At 50.6% G+C, this 21,062-nt stretch overlaps 1 protein-coding gene across 1 annotated transcript in view; it reads right to left on the reverse strand.

Moving 5' to 3' along the window:
- The window catches only part of AGAP1 (ArfGAP with GTPase domain, ankyrin repeat and PH domain 1), a 370,769-nt gene that overhangs the window by 58,901 nt on the left and 290,806 nt on the right, over positions 1–21,062 (reverse strand). The window contains exons 15-17 of the mRNA XM_081815292.1: positions 17,510–17,664; positions 14,326–14,416; positions 5,973–6,195 (exon numbers count right to left, since the gene is read on the reverse strand). Coding sequence (XP_081671418.1) covers positions 5,973–6,195; positions 14,326–14,416; positions 17,510–17,664 — 469 coding nt within the window. The remainder of the gene's footprint in view (positions 1–5,972; positions 6,196–14,325; positions 14,417–17,509; positions 17,665–21,062) is intronic.

A 21,062-nucleotide genomic window follows, 5' to 3' on the forward strand; every position in this document is an offset into this window, starting at 1 on the left:
ATTCTCCCTCAGAGCGCTCAAATACGTGAGAGAAAATAAATAAAATAAAACAACAAAAAAGTGCGGGTGAGTGGGGGGTGGGGGAGCTCCGCACGGGCAAGAAGAAAGTTAAGCTGCCCTTGTTATAATTGTTAACTCTGATCGCCAGAGTAGGAGACAGGCTGATTAAAACTCCAAACGAGCCCCCAGCTCCCTGAACCCTCTGCGTCCGTCCGGGATGATAGAATCAGAGGAGTTTATTCATACCATTAAGCCCCAGAGAACTTAATTGAAAGAAGAGCACAGCCCGGACCTTGACAAGCGGGAGGTCACTGTAATTGCTGCCGGACATATTTAACATTAAGATAATCAGGCCATTAATTACCCTTTGGATCATTAAATCAGCCAGTTGCAAAATGAAATTTCTGCCTCTATTACTCACTTGAGAGACCACAGGGGTGGCCTTTAATTTATCAGTGAGCTTGAGATACAAAGGCTGGGGTTGGGGGAGGGCAGGCGGGGAGGGGGCCCGCGCAGTGGCAGTGGGGGCAGGGCATCAATCCGCCATGCTCGGTGATCGTGGCAAATTAACTAGGTAAGATAACCTCCGCTTCCAAAGGCAGAAGCTGGGGGTATGTAAATAGATGAGGGCAGACAGGGAGATCAGAGTCTGCACACCACTTAGCAGGATAATAAAGGAAATCATCCTTGATTATCAGTGCTAATTTGGACACTGCCGGTAGCTTGTTATGCGTGTTCTGAGTAGCATTTAATTAATTCAATTGCTTGTTAATGAGGGAAGTGACATGTGGGGAGCAGATGCCACCCAGCTGCAGATGGGTTCTGGTCATCACTGCAAAGTCCTTTTCCCCCCCATCCCTCCCCCTGCCCTTTTTTTTTTTTTTAAAGAAAGAAAATAGGAAGAGGTGTCAAGCATAGAGGAACACTCAAAAGAGACAAAACACTGACCTCAGCGGGCCAAGAACTGTTGAAAAATAATAAGATGAGATAATCCTGGGGCTGTGTGGGTACTCATGTTCCCTGAGGCCACATTTGGAACAGTGCATCTTTATGCCAGAAATTTGAGCCCGAGATTACTGTATTGTGATCTTATGATCAAACCTAACGAGACAAAGACGTGGCCAAGTGGTACTGCTTTTAATATCTCAGAGTTAACGGTAGGGATCCAATTATTTTCAGTTTGGATACATTTCCCCTTTATCAATATCTCCATGTGCATAAATAAGATGAAAGTGGCGATCCCAAATCAAAAAGGACCGGAACTCATGTCACTGGGCAGACTTGCTCCATCTGGAAGTGCACGGCCAGTCTCTCCCACACAGATTTCTGACGTCCGGCCCCAAATCTTCCTCCCGAAGGTGGCATCTTTTTATAGGTTAAAGACAAGAGGGGAGTTCGGACATGCAGGTGACAATGATAGAAAGAAAAAGAATGCTCAAAGAGGCAGAAGAGTGTATCCTAAATCAGCAACTCGGCTCCCTTCCAAGTGGGATCAGAAGGAAGGGGGATTTCGGTTGGGCTTAGAGCTTCTCCCAAGGGTTCTTTGACAGAATGGAAAACACACGTCCAGGCTCCTTTGATTTCCGAGACCAAATCGGCTGGTTCCCAGATCGCCGTGTAAATAGGATACCTGCCCCGAAATGCCAGCCACGAGGGGTCCCTACAGACCCTCGCGGGCCTGATGCCTCGACACGGAGACCCAAAGGTGGGAGAAGGGAAGACGAAGCAGGCAGCCGAGCGGAGTCTGGCTTCTGCCAAGAGGAACATGGACCGGAGGGCTCCTCTCAGTCCTGGTAGGAAATAATGGTCACCGCAGGCAATCCCAAAAGCTTCCAAAGTGAACTGGCGACAGGAATGGAGAAGAGCAATGCACCACAGTGACACAGAGAGGAGCCCCCCAAACACCCTTGTGGGGCCCAGGAGGGGAAGAGGTCCGAGGTTTGTCCAGACGGCCTCGCTGTGTGCTGCACACGTGAGAGCCCCTGATTTCATCCCTCAACATGTGAGCAATCCCCAGGCCCCGAGGCAGCAGGAGTACCTGGCACATGGGTTCCACACAGCCCCATTCCCGCTTCCCCCCATCTGCTCACTCCTTCGTTCTTTCACTCAAGAAGCGTGGTCTTCGCAGTTTTGCCTTCTCTGCCTCCGAGCCTGCTATCCCTTGCTGTGAAAGGGGCACCAGAGAGCTCCGTGACCTGGCCCTCCAGTCACATGTGTCCTAACACTGGAGCCAGGGCCCCACGTCCAACTGCACAGAACACACTGCATGGGGCGATCCGCACGCTCCCATGCTACGGGTCATGAAGTCCTTGCCCCCCACACAGCCCACTGTCCCTGCATTAGCCCTACCATCTAGCAAGTCCCATCCACTGTCACCACAGCTCTCCTGCTTCAGCATCCCCATTTATAATCAGTATTTTAAGTGTGTGCTTAAATGATATCAATAGCAATTAGAGAGGGGAATTCGGATTCCACCCCAGATGTAGTTAATTGCTGTACCGGGCTCCTTTCTCTGAATTAAACCTCCATTACTGAGGGGGATGAAGGGTGTCCTCTCCCCTCCTGCGACAATAAATTTAATATCGAATGCACTGGGAAAAAATGGCAGTTGTTGCAGAATCCAGCCAAAAAGATTTTTTTTTTCTTCCTGGGAGTAATTAAAAGACGCTTTTCTTGACTAATGATTCCCCAGTTTAGGAATGGGAAGTCAATACTGCTTCACTGCCGTCAGCTTCGATTGATCACAATGCTGCTCAAGTTTGAACGGCAGTTCTCAGGGCAGCTGAGAATCACTGGAACCAATTATGAGCCGTCCGAAGCTGCCCTAATCAGGGCGCAGGGACAACAAGCAGAAGGCCAGCCAGCTGGTCAAAGGCGCCTGTTTTCCTAACTCACCTGCGGGCCTGGGTGACACCAATTCGAGGTGGTTTCAGGGGACTGGTTGTTTCTTTGGAGAAAGATCTGCTGTGTCCCACTTCCCTGTGGTCCTAAATGTGCGTGTGTGCATGTGTGTGTGTGTGTTTGGGGGAGGAACGGCACATTTCTAATTACATTCCACTGTCAGAATGAATCTTCTGAACAAGATGGAATGGACCGAGCTTCTCGGGAAAGCAGCTGGGCCCTTTTCCAAAGAATTAGCCTGGATATATTGCACTTGGCCCTTCCTTGGATAGGAATAAAAATTTATTAAAATATTTCTTTTTAGTATTACCTTAGGGCCACATTAAAAGACCCCTCCAGCTGTTTGTATTAACAATCATAGGTTCTGCGGAGAGACCAGAGGGGGTGAGTTGTGGGGGGGGGGGGCTCTTTCCTTGTCTCGGAGAGGCAGGATCCAGGCTGCCTACCCATTTTCACGTCGCAGACTGAATTCCACATGGAAATTCTAGCCCAAATTTTGGGTTTCTCATTTCTGTTCGAGGAGACCACATAAGGCAGTGAAGATGGTGGGTGTCTGATTTATCGTTGTGCTATTAGGCTGAGTCGTTTCCTTCTATTTTTGACACTGCATTTTTGGCTTTCCTAGGATCCACCAGGACCACAGCCTTCCAACTGGCTTCCCTGCCTCGTCTCCATCCCTTCCAACAACGCAGCCGGCTGCCTCTAGTCCTCTTGGGAACAGGCAGATCACACATGAATGCATAAACCCCAGAGTTGCTGTTATAATACACCCCTGGCTCAAAGGCTCACCCAGGCCTTTGCTCTCCTTCGGCCCTACCCCTCCTCATTCAACTGAAGGTCCTGCCCCATGGCTGGCAACTCCCGGTTTCTACACTTTCCCCAAGGGCCGGACTTGGCCTAGGCCACGCCCACCCCACACTCCCCACCCCGCAGGCCTGGACTCCGCCCTGCATTTTAAAGTCCAGCTCAGATGCTGTTTCTCCAGTGCCACTTCCCTGGAGCGCACTGGTTGTGAGAACCACCCCCCACACCAGGCGTGAAAATTCTCCGGAGTCCTGGCACACTCGGCTGTGGCCCCGAGAACATTCACCGATGGCTGTGAGGGATAATCACCATGTACCACTTCTTCTCTATGAGGAAGTGTTCAGTGAGTATTTATTGACTATTAATTAAAAACAAAACCCCCAGAGAGAATGACTAAAGGCACAAGGAAACATTCAATCCTCAAAGGCGTTCATGTTCTTTGGAACTGCTGTGACCCAGCATCACCATCACCCTTGGGGGGGGGGGGCTGCAACTCAGCACGGCCCCTTAGGACAACGAATGTGACCCATTAAGAGCTGGGACTGCCCTGCGGTCACCCCATTTGTGAGACAGGAAGACTGACACATCTCTAAAATATAAAGATGTGATGCACGTAATGCTGGAGAGAAGAGAAAGTTATGCACTCAAGAGCTTAAATCAAATACACAAGTTAGAACAATCAAGTGCCTGGACGCAGGCAACCCTCACTTAGGAATGAAGATGAAATGCATATAAAATATTTACCAGTTAAAAATATCAACCCCTATCTTCGTTACCTAAACGTTCTAAACGGTGGCTAATTATGACAAATGGAAAAACTTTTTTCCAACTCAGGATACTAAAAATAATATATACACTCCTCTTACACATAAACAGTAAAATGCAGGAATAATTTTTTTCCCTAATTTATTTCAATGTTCTCTGCACTCCTACATGAAACTTGATCCAATTTCCAATCATATTTCATTGTTAGGCCTACACGTCCTCCAAGGAAACGACATCTATGAAAAAAATCGATACTAATACGCAAATTCGTCTTTTAAGAATGCTCCTCGCGGATGGTCTGCTACTTTCTACGCTTGTGTTAAACAGATCAAGATAAAGAATTTAAAGGAGAGTATCATTCCTCCCGTTTGCAGGAAGTCTGCCCACCTGGGTACTGCGTGGTCGAGCTCACCCGGCAAACGGAGGTGATGCCAGACAGACAAGGCTCTGGGCGCCTCTTCCTCCCCTCGCCCCCTCCCCGCAGGACACAGAACACGAAGAGCAGGTTAATAACACGCCAGCTTCATTCTCTAAACTGAACCGAAGGTGGCACCACAAATTCATTTTTCAGCGTTCAGGTAACAAAATCCACCGACTGCTCGCACAGGACCGTGGCTTAGCGGCAGAAACCGACTTCTTACGGCTCACGTGGGGCCCGCCCACAGACCAGAGGTCTCATCGCCAGCAAAACAGGCCAGAGGAATTTAAAAAAGTGCTAATGATGGGAGACCCCTCCTCTCCCTTCACATCACACACCCGAGAAGCAAAAGCGGAAAGGGAGTCCCCCGGCCCCTCCTCCAGAGGCAGCCGCAGGGACCCGATGGCCCACTCAGTCTCTGTGAAGCAGGCTTTCTCGGAAGACATGCCATTTTATCACCTCTTAGGTACATTAAATATGTATGTGTACTCAAAAACGGTTTATAATAGCTGTAAATGAAAAATGAGAAAATAAATGGGCTCAAAATAAATGCGTTTTTTACACGGGGTAACAATTAACATTAACGAGGAGTCACCATACGTTACTCTGAACTCAGCTGCTTAAATGTGTTGGAAATATATTTTACAAAATAAAATATATTGTGTTACTGTAAACTGGCTTACTGTAGGTCTGTGGGGGTGGGGAGGGAAACCAACTGAGTAGATGCTTTTCAAAGATAGAAGAATCACAAAATTAAAGAATCAAAAATTCATAATTAGTGTTCGCTGCACATCTTACTCCTATTAGAAATGTATTAATTAAAGTGATATATTCATAAGGTTGGAAGCTTAATACATTCCTAAGAGGGGGAGAGGAATCCCCAAGGTGTAAAAACAAACATAAAAAATCAGGGAGTCTGAATTATCCACGCCTGCTGAAAACCAATTTTAAAAACAGACGTTTCCATGCCGGGCCCCTCGGCATTCTTACAGGTCGCCAGGGCGGCTCCGGGGGAGGCCGTCGTTAAGGTCACTTCCCGTGCTGGCAGAAGGCCCCAGAGCCACACGCCTGCCCACGTCCCTACCTTGTGGAGTCCAGTGAGGGCTTTGTCCGCCCCTGGCTGCTCTCTTCCCAGACGCTGTTGGCCAGCTCATTCCCAATGGATGACATCACCTTGATAAGCTCTATGGGCCAGTCGTCGAGGTCAAGAGAACGGACTCGAGAAAGGTGGGTGCCAAGGTTCCGGTGGATCCCTGAGCATTCGATGCACATGAGGGCTCCCAAGTTCAAACTGGCCCAGTTTGGATCTGTGGGAAGAGAGACGTCAGACCATCATCACTCATGCCAAATGCCCTCAGGATCTCAGGAACAAAAGGCCAGTTACTGGACTTCACATCCGGCTGTCCCTCCCTAGACTCACAGGGCCTACAAATGCCCTCTGGCCAGTCCTGCATGCTGATTTAGGCATCTCAAAAGGTTTGGCATGTTGGGGATGCCTTTTAAAAATCTGGCTTTAGCCAAAGCTTAGGAATTTCCCACACAATAAACAGGTGCAGGCACTGGGTTGGACACAGAAATGCACGTTCTAATACCTCAATCGCAGCACCCTTGAGAGCGCAGATGCACATGGAAAAGAACTGTATATGACCTGGCATCCACAGTGGATGGCTGCTGACAGAGGGAAAGTGAGGGAGCGCTCCAGAGTATTTCCAAAGCTACAGTGTCCCTTAAAACCAGCCATTTCTGCAACTCTAGGCACATCTGAGTTTTCATTAGACATACGACCAACATGTTTGCAAAGTTCAAAGACAAAGGCAGGCACGCTACGACGAAGACATGGTTTTCAGTGATCTTACATTAAGGGCAACCACTGGAGCGGCTCCCAGCATCACTGCTGGCAAGATGGAGGGCAGGGTCTACCAGTTAGGTTCCGATCCGGCTGGATCAACCCTGACCTGCAGAATGAATGGCGATGCTTTAGGCTGTGATAACGCACCAAGGACAACAGATGAGTTTAGAGAACCCGGCTGGAACCCCTGAGCTGGGTCATTCCCTGTGTGAAAGTGGCTGGTGGCACCGAAGACAGAGGACTCAGGCCCAAGGTTGGCTTCGTGCCAGAATCCACAGCTGATCTGCAAAGACGGGGTTCACCTGGACAGTCAATGGCTTTAACCACCAACAGACGCAAGGAAGGCTTAAATGATCCACGGATAATCAATATTTACTCTAGGTACACTTGAAGAGTCAACAAAAACCCAGGAATGGCCTTGTGCTAATTCATCAGAAATCAGCCAGCCATTTCTTTCATATCTAACACAGACTCTGGGAGGTGGGGATGGATACCATGGCGGGGGGAACAGGAGAAGAGAGGTCTGTGACTCGGAGATGTTCTGGGTGGGAAGACGAAACATACGTCCCAAATAATAACAATAAATATAAATAGAACGAAGAAATGCAGACTACATGCGGAAGGGTAGAGTCAAAGGGAGAAATGCACGAACAGCGTGGGAAGGAAGAGGCCAGCCATAGCAGGTGCAGGAGGGCTGGCCTGGGCCCTGTGGGGTGGGGTGATCAGAAAAGACGGTGGGGTGGTGAACAGTTTGCAGAACAGCCCCGCCGCACCCCTTCATAGCCCAGCTCCTACACTGGCCACCTCTGAGTCTGCACCTCTCAATCCCACCTGGCCTCTACCCCCACCCGCCCCCTTGGAGCAGGGCAGCCAACGTCATGGGGCCGGGCAAGGTCAGGGCCGTGTTTAGGCATCATTTTACTTGACCTCTGGATACTTCTTCTTACAACACTGCCTTCACGTAGCTTTTTGGTCAATACCCTCCCTGGATTTTTCTAGCACTTGTCTGGCTCCCCAACTAGATTTCCTTCCCAGTTCTTCTTCCTGAACCCACCCCTTACCTCAGGGGATTCTGCAGACCCATCTTCTGATGAGCAAACTCTACCCAAGCCATGGATCCCATTACGACCCAGCTGCTCACAACTACCCACAGATACCGCCCGCCTCAGGAGCGAGCACGGATAGACCCCTCTCTCCAAGCAGCTCCTGTAATGAACACTGTATGTCTGCGCTTGGAAATCTCGCAGGTACCTCCCTGTCCACATTTTGCCCTTGAACATCGTCTCTTGCCAGGGACAGCTCCCTGCCAGCGAATGGCACTAATTCACCCAGTTATTCAAGCTGGGATTCTGCGAATCGACCCTGATCCTTCCATCTCCCCCCAGCCCATCACCAAGTCTTGGTATTCGTCGCCTTCCTGCCCCACCACTCCCGCCCTGGTCCATGCCACGGTCACCACCAGGACGGAGCAGCCTCCCATCTGCGGCCTCGCCTTCTAATGCCCGCAGCCTGCGTTCCGCACGGAAACGTGGTCTCCTAGGCGAATCTGACCGCGTCCTGCCCCTTCTCAAAACCCCTCCGTGGCTGCCATTTGCCCTTCGGATCTGACCCACAATCCTGACCAGCAGGATCAGAAGCGAGCCCGTCTTTGTGCACGTGTCTCTCAGGAGCCCTTCGGTTCCCTGACCCCCCGGTACTGCGCCCCTCTGCGTGGCCAGTGGCTCTTCCTGCTGGCCCCAGCACGCAGCTCGCTTCCTCTCAGCAGCTCCCAGCTGCCCCTGGGAGACTGTCACACACATGTGCGTCACTTCGCAAAACCCTGCCCGTGTCGGGCAGGGCCAGGGGCACCGACCTCTTCTCGTTCGCCACACCCCAGAGCCCGCCTCAGTGAGCACTTTCAGGCAAAGGAACGAATGGCCCCACTAGAGCAGAGGACCCGTCCTGAGGGACCCCGACGACCCTGACCCCTGGTTTGGGACTCGATGTACCACCGCCCCACCCCTTCCCCCTCCAAGCTTCAGAGACCAGCCTACACAGGACACATTTCAGTGACTGCGTGCAGATCTCCATGGAAATCAGAAATACCGAGGAACTGGGGCCGCGGGCGGGATGGCCTTGCCTCTGCCCCAACAGATGGGAACAACTTGTTGGCAGGTGTCAGCATGCACGTGTTGCCGGGGACACTGCCTGCGTCGTACACGTTGTTCCCTTTAGGATGCATCGGGGCGTCGCGGCCCTGGGCTGCCCCCTCAGGCCGACAGGTGAGTCCAGCGTGGCCTTAAAGCTCTGGATTGTCTCCGGTGTCCCGTCTAGCTTCAGGAGCCCCCGTCCCAGTGCAGAGACCACCACCACCGGCCTGTCAGCACACGCTCCGCTGCCTGTCTGCCCCCCCCACCCCCGCAAGCGTCTTCTGCTCTGCAGGCCTCGCGTGGGACATGAGGCTACTGATGTCCATCCCCGTGGGGCTGTCCTGAGGGTTAAGCGTAGGGCTTCGATTCCACGGGGCAGACCAACGGGGAACAAACGAGATAAACACGCCACGTGTCGGTAAGTGTGTGCTCTGAGAAAACCCGGCTAGGGAGAAGAGGGACACGGACCCGCGTGTGTCATTTTAACCCCGTGGTGGTCGGGGAAGGCTTCTTTGAGGGGACACGTGGGCAAAGACCCAAGGATGTCTTTATAGATATAGTTATATCATTTGTTTGTAATTTAAAAGTATATAGTTATATAATTTGCGGTTTCTTTTTATGCCTGTGGGAAAAAGCAAGCAGCAGAAGAGAGAGGCTGAATGTGCTCCTGCTACAGGTTTTGCTGGGACATCAAGAGACTGGGGAAGGGAGAGGGGAGTGGAGTCCCCTCCTATGCAGGTCTGGGGTACACAAAGATACGTAAGAGAGGGTCCCAGACATCCAGTGGTACAACGGAAAAGCTGTTTCCAACATTAATACGACCTGGTGGGAGGAGTTCACGCCCGGGATTTCCATCCAGGGCGTCAGGCACCAGCCAGGAGGGAGGGGTCGGCTCTGCCGAGGCGAGCAGGAGGGTCTCGTGGACGAGGGGTCTTGGAGCTGTGGAAAGGCTGCATTGCCTCTCCGGGTCTGTTCATGCAGGGCAGGCTTACCGGCGACAAGCACGCCAGGGCTCCAAACTCTTGGGCTCTCAAGGGCTCTGGAGGATGGACTTTCCCGAACATGTTAGTTATCTTTACGGCAGGATCTCCCAGAAGCAAGATGTCTGAAGGCTGCGACTCCTCAAGGGGCAGACGCTGAGGTTCTCCAAGCTCACTACAGATGGGCACCCCCGAGCTAAGGAAGCTCAGAGCCCGTTCTGGGGCCTACCAGGTGTAGACAGGCGGCTCCCGGCAGTGTGGCACATTCTTAGGAAGAACGATGGGTGGGTGGGGGTTCCTACTGCTCCAAATCCCATGCGTCATGGAAATGCCCAAGTCCCACTCCCCCCGCCCCCATGAGACACAGCTGAATGGTGGGGGCGGCAGAGTTTACAAGCCAGTAGGAATCATCCGGAGAGGGGTCTGTGGCATCCGGAGCCTGAGGTTCCTCCCATGTGACCACCGGACACAGGACCACGAAGCGAAGGGCCCGGCTGTCAGGGGGACAGAAAGCCAATGGAAGGGCCCACATCTTCAAGTCCCCCTCAATCCTCTCTTAAGATCCCTTTATAATGAGAAAAGGAATGGGCTCATTTAAAGATAGGTTTAAGGAGTCAGGAAAGGTGTTCCAAAGAACAAGGACAGAAAATCTTTGGAACTACCAACCCACTTTAATCACAGTCAACTTATTTTTTATCTGTGCATATTTACGTGGAAGAAATGCACCACACACAAGAATTTCTCTTGCTTCTGTTCACTGAACAATCTACATATGCACTTGCTACTAAAAATAACCCTTGGTGTTGGAACACTTCATTTATCGGCTAATTCCTTCACTGCTGGTGTCGGAGCCGACCGCCACCTTTGTCCCCGACAACGCTTCGGAGGACAGGGGCACGTGCTTTGTTCCTGCTTCCGTGCTGTCCACCACGGCCGAGAGAGTGGCCACTGTCCCCTAACTTGATCCCGTCTCCGCAGAGAACACACCAAGCTATCTGGGACCCAAAAACGTCATTTTCTTATTCTCAATTTCTGCTTTCTCAAACAAAACAAAACAAAAAAACCCCCAAAAAGCCAAATAAACAAACCAGAAAACAAATTAAAAGAGGAAGTCCTTTAATCAGTAAAAAGGACAAAAACCCGCCTAGGCTACACACTAGCCAGGGGCCCGGTTCCCAGGCCCTGAGGCAGAGGGCAGGATGCACCTCCCTGCGTTTCGGCTTCAGCAGCAGAGTAGGGAAGCCCCGATCCTGCTGGGGCCCAAGCAAGCATCCCACACGTTTGTGGCCTGGCCACCTCCTCCTGCCGGAACCCTCTGGAAGCATGAGCGATGACCCCCCCCAGCTCTGGTGCTGGGGACCCCCGGGAAGGTGCAGGCAGGACCAGGTCCCCCGGTGAAATCAGGCTCTCCCGGCCCCACAGAATGCGGCAACCTCTTCTTGACCAGAAACCAGAGCCTCTCCTTACATTTAATGATTGACTACTGCGTGTACTTGCACACACTGAAATACAGGCCACTCAATATCCAATTTCCCAAGACACAGGTGCTCACTATACAATTAGATGACCCGGATCACCAGAGACCCGACCAATTTCAGAAATAGGTGGGGTCAACGTTCTGGAATACATCCTTACAGACCTTTTCTGCCTAAACTCCTAAAGTGATTCACTACGATCTCCTTGACTCACTGCCTCAATACTTTCTCATTTCCAATGCATTATAAAGTTTCTCCATCTCAATTAATACATTTTTTTTACATAACTTACTTTTTAAATTTTTAACATCACTTTTTAAGGTTGCACATTATTGCACTGAGAAGACATCACTATCAATGGTTCTTCCAGTTTTGCACATTTGGGATGTTCTGATTTTTTGCTCTGTAAACAGCGCTGTGATGAACACCTTTGAAGCTACGTCTCTGGGCCCCTTTGCTCATTCCCATGGGCTTGGTTCCTGGAGGACCCAGCTGGAGGGTAGGGCATCCACTTGCCCGAGGCTTTTTATGTACACTGCTAAACGGCTCGGGGAGGTTTTACAGGTCATCATCAGTGTGGGGGTGGTGCCCTTCCCAGCATTTGCACCAAAATTAAGTATTTTGATTTTTAAAAAACAAAAAGTCTTTGCCAACGTGTCCTGGTGTCCTTGATCTCTGTAATACAGCAGAGAGGCAAGGAGCTCCGCTTGCTATTTCTGTGACCTGGGACATATAACTCGAAATATAACTCCCCCCTCAGACTCCACATTTCCTCCCCTGTAAGTGGGGCCGTGGGGCCGACCGCAGCACCAACATTCAGTCACAAGAACTAAAAAAAAACAGTGCCCTGGTGGGTTTGGCACAGGCCTGACGGAGACAAAGTGTTTAAAGAATGGGAGCTTGCGATCTCTTTTTTCTCCGGAATTGTCACACTCGGCCTCTCCCCGCTCCCTTCGTCCCTGCGTATCTGCTCAGGGGCCTCCCTTCCCCACAGCTCCGCACCCCCAACCCCACACCTGGCACTCGAGCGACCCACCTGCTCGCAGAAAGGACTCCTGACCTCCTCGTACCATGTGCCTCGTACCATGAAGCCTGCAAGCCATGGAAATCGTCCCTCTTAAGGGGCTCCGGCTGTATGGTGGAAATTATCGTAGGCACTTCTCCTAATGGAGGCTCTGACAGCTTTAAAAATTCTTACTTTAACAACTTTTTGGTAAAAACGCACACTTAATAAGTACTCTCTTGTAACTTCCTTTCATGACACGTTTTGAAAGTAAAATTTAAAACTTCACACAAAAGAAGATACTTTAGAGAAGTTCATCAAGACACCTGAAGAAGAGACCCTTTCTCTCCCCTGGGGGCCACAGACACTGGCCTGGTGACCTTCCCCGATCCTGCCCTGCAGCACAGTGGCTGCTCAGGGGAGGCTCGCCCCTGCCCTTCACTCTAACAACCTGAGTTAGTGCCTACCTCCTCCTGTTTACCATCCCCCACAGCGGCCTCCTCCTCTCTCCACTGTCCTGTTCCAATCTACAGGAGATGGTAGGGCCAGGCCCATCTTCCCAAGCATAGCTCAGAATCCATCTCACTCCTGCTCTGAAACTCAAAGGAGTTCCCACTGTTTACAGATGAAGAGAAAGGCTCTAATGTTCTCCACTTAGCATCCTCACCTCCACTTAGCATCCTCACCCCTGCCCCCGCACTGAACATCCTCGCCTCCACCCCACTGAGCATCCTCACCTTCCCCCACTGAGCATCCTCACCTCTCTCAGCTCCAACCAGCCTCCAACCTGAGCAGCAGGTGCATGTCCTGCTATTCCCCTGACGCCATGACTTCTTCAGCCCCTCTAAACACCAACTTCTGCACAAAGTCTGCTTGAGTTGCCGTGTGCAATGTAACAGCCCTTCGCCATGGTGGCAGGTTCCGTGGTCTCTGGGTCCCACCTTGCCCACCAGGCTCGGGCTCCAGGATGGCCAGGACCGTATCACATGCCTGTGATTCCCAGGTGACACCGAGCCTGGGGCCAGTGACTTTCACCTGGTCTCAACTGGATCTCCCTCTCATCAAAACTTTGTGGGCTTTGTTTGTTCTTTAAAGATTTTTATTGATTTATTTGAGAGAGAGAAGAGAGCGTGCACAAGCAGCAGGAAGGGCAGAGGGAGAGGGAGAAGCAGACTCTCTGCTGAGCAGGCAGTGGGATGTGGGGCTCGATCCCAGCACCCTGGGATCATGACCTGAGCCGAAGGCAGGAACTTAACCAACTGAGCCCCCCAGGTGCCCTGCATCAAAACTTTGTTTTTTAGTAACAACAACAAAAAATACGACTGGAAAAAGTTTACTGAATGCCCCCGGCATTGGGCTAAGGGCTGGGATGTAGAGAACTAAAAGTCAGTCTTTAACCTCAAGGATGACAACAAGATGACTTTCTCAGAGGGAACAGAGTATTCCGCATTGCACGGCAGGAAGCACCAAGTAAAACTGGGTCACTCGAAGGCACGAAGCAGTTATGATGAAGTCTATCAGTTCAATCAAAGGCTTTAGTGGACAGCGAATTTCACATTAAAAAAAAAGAGAAAGGCCTTTTGATGCCAAAATCCAGAATATATGATTTTGCAATGAAAAATACCAACCCTAGAAATCTCTGGGCAGGAATTAACAATTGTGCTGTATTTTCATGAGAAAGCAAACAAGCATATGATCACTGATGAAGCAAAAGGTTAATTCCTGGGTACGGCACGGAATCTGGGCGTGCGCCCGCCCCCCCGGTGTGACGGCTGCTCATCCGGGGGCCGGAGGCAGACGGCAAACCTACGCTTTCGTGTGCAGGGTACTGTGGTAGGATAAAATCCAAACACGAGTATTTCAATTCTTTAAAAGTCGTCACGTCACATCATAAACCTTACGTGCTGCATGACCGAAGTGGGTCCACTGCACTCTGGGCGTCACCAGACCACCCCACCTCCCGTGTCCCGGGCCCGGCCCCCTTCCCCGGCCCACACTTACTCTGGGTCTCGCAGTCCACGCAGTGGGAGTTCCCGCGGATGTTTCGTATCGACTGCAAGGCCATGGCCTCGCTCTGGCTCGTCAGTCGGGACTGGGCATAGGAAGACAAAGGCAAGAGGTAAGAACCCCGGGAGACACTGACGCGTCCCCGAGTAACGTCGGGGCAAAATCAAATCATCTGTCAGCAGATACAGGATGAGGACCGTTTGAAGCAGCCACTCCTCTTCTGAGGTCTTTGGGGAAAAAGCATGACTGCCCGAGAATGCTTCGAGCCCCGTGTTAAGACCTGTCGGATGAGAGGCCTCGACCTGGAGTGAGGACAGAGGTAGTTCTGGATCATTCGCGAGTGAACACAGACCAACCGCCACCCGGAGAATGGAAGTGGTTAACGGGCCCTGTTGTGTCGGCTTGCTCTGAAGATGGAAGAATGGGAAATAATCTGCTTATGAGCCACGGGTCAGGGCTTAATCGGCGCCACGAGACACAGCTCATGATTCCTCGCCAGGAAGCCACGTCCACACCACGCTTCATGCCTTAGAGATGCACTTTTCACATTAAGAGTATCTCAGTTGCTATGGCAACGGAGTCACTAAGGAGGGTGGAGGGCAGGGAGGGGCGTCTGTTCTTAAACTGATACTTAACCCTCTTCTCTCTACAAGTTAAAGAAATACCTAAGGGGGAAAAGAACAACGGAAGAATTTATAAGCTATGATGTGATCATCCATACTTAAGTTTTATTGACAGTATGATATCTCTTCTTCTAGCCTGTTTTTAAAAGCACATCTGTACACATACGTGTACTTAAAAAAAAGCCAGCCTGTATTGCTCTGGAACGTGCACTTTTAGCCCAGTGACACAGGGTCACTTCTCAATGCACCCCGCATTCTCCCACGTCATCATTTTGAGTGGCTGCACACCCTGCCGCTTACAAGAACTTCTTTCTGAAGTTTTCTTTGATGGACACCTAGGTGGTTTCCAATTGTTCTCCACTGTAAATAGTGCTGTAAAGAACTCACTTATTGCTAAAACTTCGCCTGCATTTGTCATTACTTACTGATGACAAATTTTTGGAAGCAGAGGTGCCAGGTACAAGGGTCTGTGCTGTTTTTAAGCTAACTTTTTTTTTTTAAGTAAACTCCATGCTCAATGTGGGTCTCAAACTCACAACCCCAAGATCAAACAAAAGTTGCATGCACTACCGAACTGAGCCAGCCAGGCGCCCCAGGATACATACTGTTCCTAAAGGCTGCCGATGCATACACCCAAACAAATTTCAGAGGACACTTAAAACAAGCTTCATTTTTATGTCAGAATTTATAAATTGAATCATCTCATGTCAAATTGTCTGATGTGGGATGACTGATTGCTTACTACCTAATAATATAAATTATACTTTGTTTGCTTCCATTCTCTAATTAGCATAATGCATTATGAAGATTTTATTCCTTTTGGTCGGATATCCCAGGATTCAAAGTGTATTTAACAATTTATGTTGGCACCTGGAGTATGTGTGTATGTGTGCACAGAGGGATGTGTCTGTCTGTCTACCTGACTTTCACAGCAGATGTACATATACGTACGCCCCTGCCTGAATTATTCACAGGCAGCCAAAATTTCTTAGAGCTCATTCTCAACTGAGTCTGTATTTTCCCTTCAGCTATTCCTTGGATGGGACTTCCATACTGTGCACTCTGACACCTATTCAGCAAACACCCAAGGTGAACAGGTGTGAGCCTGTCTTCCCTGGTGCTCGTGAGTCCTCCGAGGGAGAGAGCCCCCCACCCCGAGCACACGCGGCTAGTGAAAGGGACAGCATTGTAGGCCAGTGTTTGTGTCAGGCCCAGAAGTGATGCTGAGTCCGGCAAGGGCGTGAAATGGAAACAAGAGACGGGAGATTTAGATCCTCCTGAATCCTGAGGATGTGGCATGGATTCAGGTGTGATGTGAAATACTGTGATTGTGTACAAAATCTGGAGGATGTGTCTGTCTGTTTGGCCACGTGCTCTCCCCACTCCTGTTCTGAAACTAGATTCCCATGCTTTGTGTGTGATATATGTGGTCAATCCCCGTCCATGAGGAGATCCAGAAGCTTCCTTGCATTTGCTTCAGGAGCCCTGTCTGTGGACGTGAGTCAGTAAAGCCAAGGTTCTCAGAAGGGAGAGGCACTGATTCTCCCCACCTTGGTATAAAACACCTTTAAAGAAAAGAAGCAAATTACATTATAATAATAACGGCTGTGGTCTGGTTTACCCTGGTTAAAGAGGGTAATAAAGTAAGACACTCCATCTTTCTGAAAGATAGACTCCCTTCTTAATGCCGAAGCTGAGCATAAATCATTGGCAGAGGTTTCTTCAAATGGTCACAAATCAGGGTGCAGGTCGGTGGGCAATGCTCTTTCTCTCCTCTTCTAGTTGATCATAGCTTGAAAAATCGACATGCTCTGAGACTTTACAATGTCCCAGAGAAGGGGTTGAGAACATCCAAGCTACTAAGTAATGAATGAGAAAAAAGCCATAATGGGAATATCACTGGCAGTGGTCTAGAAAATGTGGCTTACAGTTTGTTTTGTTTTTCTGGCTGAACAATTGCAAAGAATCACCTCCGATTACTGAATAAAACACCGAGCAGGCTTTATCAGCAGAGTTTAGAGAATGGACACGGTCTCCTCCCCAAACGCCCTGCATGCTCATCTTTGAGCCTCTGCTTTTCCTTTACATCCGTAACAAGACTCAGTGTTGTAACTTGACATGGGTTTGAATTTTGTGCACTTGTGAGAAGAGAACAGTGCATCTTTTAAGTCTCCCTCTCCTCTCCTGAGTGTATGCTGCGTAAAACAAAGTAAATGTCAACGCATACACCACAAGAGTCTAAAAGATCCCATCATCCACCATAAAAAGGTCAATGCTTTCTATTTGGGATTAGTTGAGAGAGTCAAGATTTAAAACGGGATGTTCTGCCATGGGAACATGGTTAGGCTAGGATACTCATACTTGATACATATCGACACAAAGTGTTTTTTATTCTTTTCAATTATTTAGCTTTTCGCTCAGGAAGAATAACTGGGTCTTGTCAATCACACACATCATATGATGCTTCCCCTCCCTTGGGCATTCCTTTGGGCCTCCACTTCCCTTTAACGATCAGTGGCTCTTGATTTCGGGGGGCAGCCTGCTAAGGGTCTTACCTTATTCTTGCTGCTCTCACACGACTGTAAGCTGGCTAGGATCTGGCTCTCGATGGCTTGGACCCACGCATCTCGCTCTTCATATGTGGTGGCTTCAAAGTGCCACGTCTGGCCAGTGAGGGACACAATGATAAACTCAAAGTTTTCCTCTTGTTCTGAAACACAGAGTGGTGGGGATGAAGAGTTTAGCTTTCATGAGACCGCAGCCCCTCTGCCCGTCCTCGGTCATAAAAGTGCCTTTGGGTTCAATCGCGCCTGCATGGGGCTGGCGGCACACACAGGACCGGCCGACTACACAGCGGAGATCTGAATCCGCAGACCTCCAAACACGCAAGATTTGGTTCCTAAAGCCAGCATGGTTTAGCTGGGTTTCAATCAATGCTCGGGGGATGAGGAAAAATGAAAATCAGTGTGTGATGTCCGTGTCTCTGTGTTGGGCACAGAGGAAGCCACTCGGGGAAATAACACTGTCACTCACTGCACCATGGAGGTATCTGTGGGGGTGAAAATTCAGTTAATAGCACTAATCTCAGAGTAGTCTTGATTTCTTTCAGGCACCTGCATGTAGATCCAGAGATACACCAACCGCAAACAGGGATGCCTGGGGGTTTCTGTTCTCTGATGGCAGAAGACCCGTTCCCGTGAGGAAGGCTTTCATCTTTCATTCCATCGTCTCCCACCTGGAGAGTGGGTGGGACTCCAGGTGGTCTGGGGCGACGTCACGGCTGCCACGGGGCGACCGTCTGCACAGGGAAGAGTGGGGCCTGCAATCAAATCCTGCTGTACCACTTGCCACTGTGGGGTCGTTGGACGGACTTGACTCCTCCGAGGCGCACTTCCTTACCCTTAACATGGGGGAAAAGGCCGCCTACTCCACAGTGTTATCCACTGGCTCAGTGATGTGTGCCGCTCAGGCTGACACGGCCTGGGCCACGGGAGACCCTCTGCTCTCGTCTAGCCCCACTCCTGCCATGGAGATGAAAGGGACGGGGCGCCACATATAAACAGCATGACCAGTTACCAATAACCGCGGAGAAATCTCGAGCTGGAGTTTTAGGCACATCTCATTTGAGCCGTAGTTTCCAGTCACTGGGCCATGACGCAGCTGCATTACGATCGCCCCGTGAGCAGCTATCAACCACCTATGACCTGCCAAGTGGAGCCCTGCCCAGGTGACCACTCTGTCACCTGCATGTGGTCACATCTACCGCACCAAGCCCCGACCTTCCACACTCTCGGCTCCCGAGCATCCCTCCCAGCCCCTGACCTCCAGCCCCTGCCCTTCGCCCAGCTCCCTGCTGTCCAGGTCAGCCCCGCCCTTCTTGAGGCTGCTCGCTCAGAGCCCTGCCCCCCTGGAGCCCCTCAGCCCCGAGACAAGGAGGCTGTTCCGCGCATCATGTCCTTCCCTGCTTCCCTCTGTCTCAGGAGAGGAGCAGCCTCGGCCACTGTGGCTGATGGACCCCGCCCACCTGATCCCAGGAACGGGAAGTTTCTTAATGCACAGCCAGCTCTGGGGAACCACTTCCCTAAATGAGCACCAACTGCCTTAGAAACAGGACCACGCTACTTTTACATAAAATCTTTACGCATTCTGATGATAACGGTATTGTGCTCCACGTAAAATCACTATTTTAGAACTTAGTCCCCTGGGAGCTGTGAACAGTACCCGAAGGAGGGAAGGTGGGTACGTCCATTGGCCAAACCACTGCTGAAGGCCTTCTGTTAATGCACCCGGTCTCAGGGAATGTGAATGACGTTTGTCTGACAAGAGGGTCCAGCACTTCCATCGGCTTCTCAAAGGTCTATGACAATCCTGGAGTTGTTAAAATCTCCTGTGATGTGGGCGCACTGTGGGGCGCAGCTGCCGAGTGTGGGTCAGGCCTGGCCCTGGCTGAACCCCAAAACGGGCCAAGCTGGGCTTCACGTGGAGAAGACCCGGCAGAGCTCGGGGAAGGGGCTGAAGGAGATGCCCCATGAAGAGTAAGGGCAGGGTCCCCGGAAGGCATTGAGAGACACAGGAGCCTCAGCTGGCGGGGTGGGGGGGTGTCTCCTGCTTGCTTGCAGGGTATGTATGTGCGCATTCCACGCTCCCTGACTCTCTTTGGCTCGAGTTCTGGAGAGATGGTGATAAGAGTTCAGACGTGAGAGGGCATCGGAAATTCTACCCCAATCTATTGTGCTCTTGAGCAGGAGAACAAACGACCCATGTGTTTACACGAAGCAGAGCAGTGCACCTGCTGTGGAACGGGGGGGGGGCGGGGGGAAGGCCGGGGGGTGTCTGCCCCCCCATCCCGGGATGTCCTTGGACACCCACGGCCTTGCTGGGATTTTCAACTTAAAAACTGAGGGGGTGCCTGGGTGGCTCAGTTGGCTGAGTGTCCGACTCTCGATCTGGGCGGGGGTCATGATCTCGGGGTCCTGGGATCGAGCCCCACATCGGATTCCTGGCTCAGTGTGGAGTCTGCTTGGGATTCTCTCTCTGCCTCTCCCTCTTTCTAAATGAATAAATAAAATCTTAAAAAATGGGGCGCCTGGGTGGCTCAGATGGTTAAGCGTCTGCCTTCGGCTCAGGTCATGATCCCAGGGTTCTAGGATCGAATCCCGCATCGGGTTCCCTGCTAGGCAGGAAGCCTGCTTCTCCCTCTGCCTCTCTCTCTCTGTGACTCTCATGAATAAATAAATAAAACATTAAAAAAAATCTTAAAAAAAAAAAGACCCTTAAAACCTTGCTGTGACTTACAAATAGGTCTCCCCATGACTGACCCACAATTACACCTTGCAATTATTGGCTGAGACACATCTGTGGATTTTTAAAGGCCTAGCTTCTCGATCCATGGGGTTTAATGTCCTAACACTATAAATTACAAATCTCTTCTACACTGAATTTTGTAAGACAGTACCCTGACTTCATGTATTTTATGCAAAACCACCCCAGTGAACTGGTAGGCGAGATAAGAAAGAAGGACATAAGTCACAGTCAGGCCGTCGGGAAAACTTGCTAATTCGTGGATGCAACGTGACAACTGTTGATTACATCTACCGAACAGGCTCACACTTGTCTTAATCTGTGAAATTCAAATGCACAACAAAAGTCCTTCTGATCAAGAATTTTTGAACCTCTCAGTGAAAAAAAAATTTACAACCAGTAGCTTCCCAGTTAAATTTCTGCACAACTGGCCTGCCACAAAGCCTTCCAGCCAGAATCACGAGCTACATGCCCTGGAACTAAGGAAAAGAACTGAGCTTGCCTTCCAATGATGATGTCTCAGGCACGTGGCTACCAGGCCCCAAGGGGGAGGGGGAGGGTTCCAGCACTCGGGAGACATCGTCTGGGGGGGACCGGCGCACACATGCCCTCAGATGATTCGGGACAAAGCAGTGAGAATACTGATGGGGGTCTGTGGCCCAGGGGCACCGATATTTTTTGCTTCATTCCAATGCGGTAGCTGTTACGGAGCGTTCTCCACTGAAACACTCGCAAGAGCTCCTGCAAAGACCAGACTTTCGAATTCAACTGCGAGAGCAGAGTTGGCTTCGTCCTATTAATTACGTA

The sequence above is a fragment of the Leptonychotes weddellii genome, chromosome 3 (assembly GCF_054177405.1).
Source record: "Leptonychotes weddellii isolate Sample4059 chromosome 3, ASM5417740v2, whole genome shotgun sequence".
In the NCBI taxonomy this organism is placed as follows: Eukaryota; Metazoa; Chordata; class Mammalia; order Carnivora; family Phocidae; genus Leptonychotes; species Leptonychotes weddellii.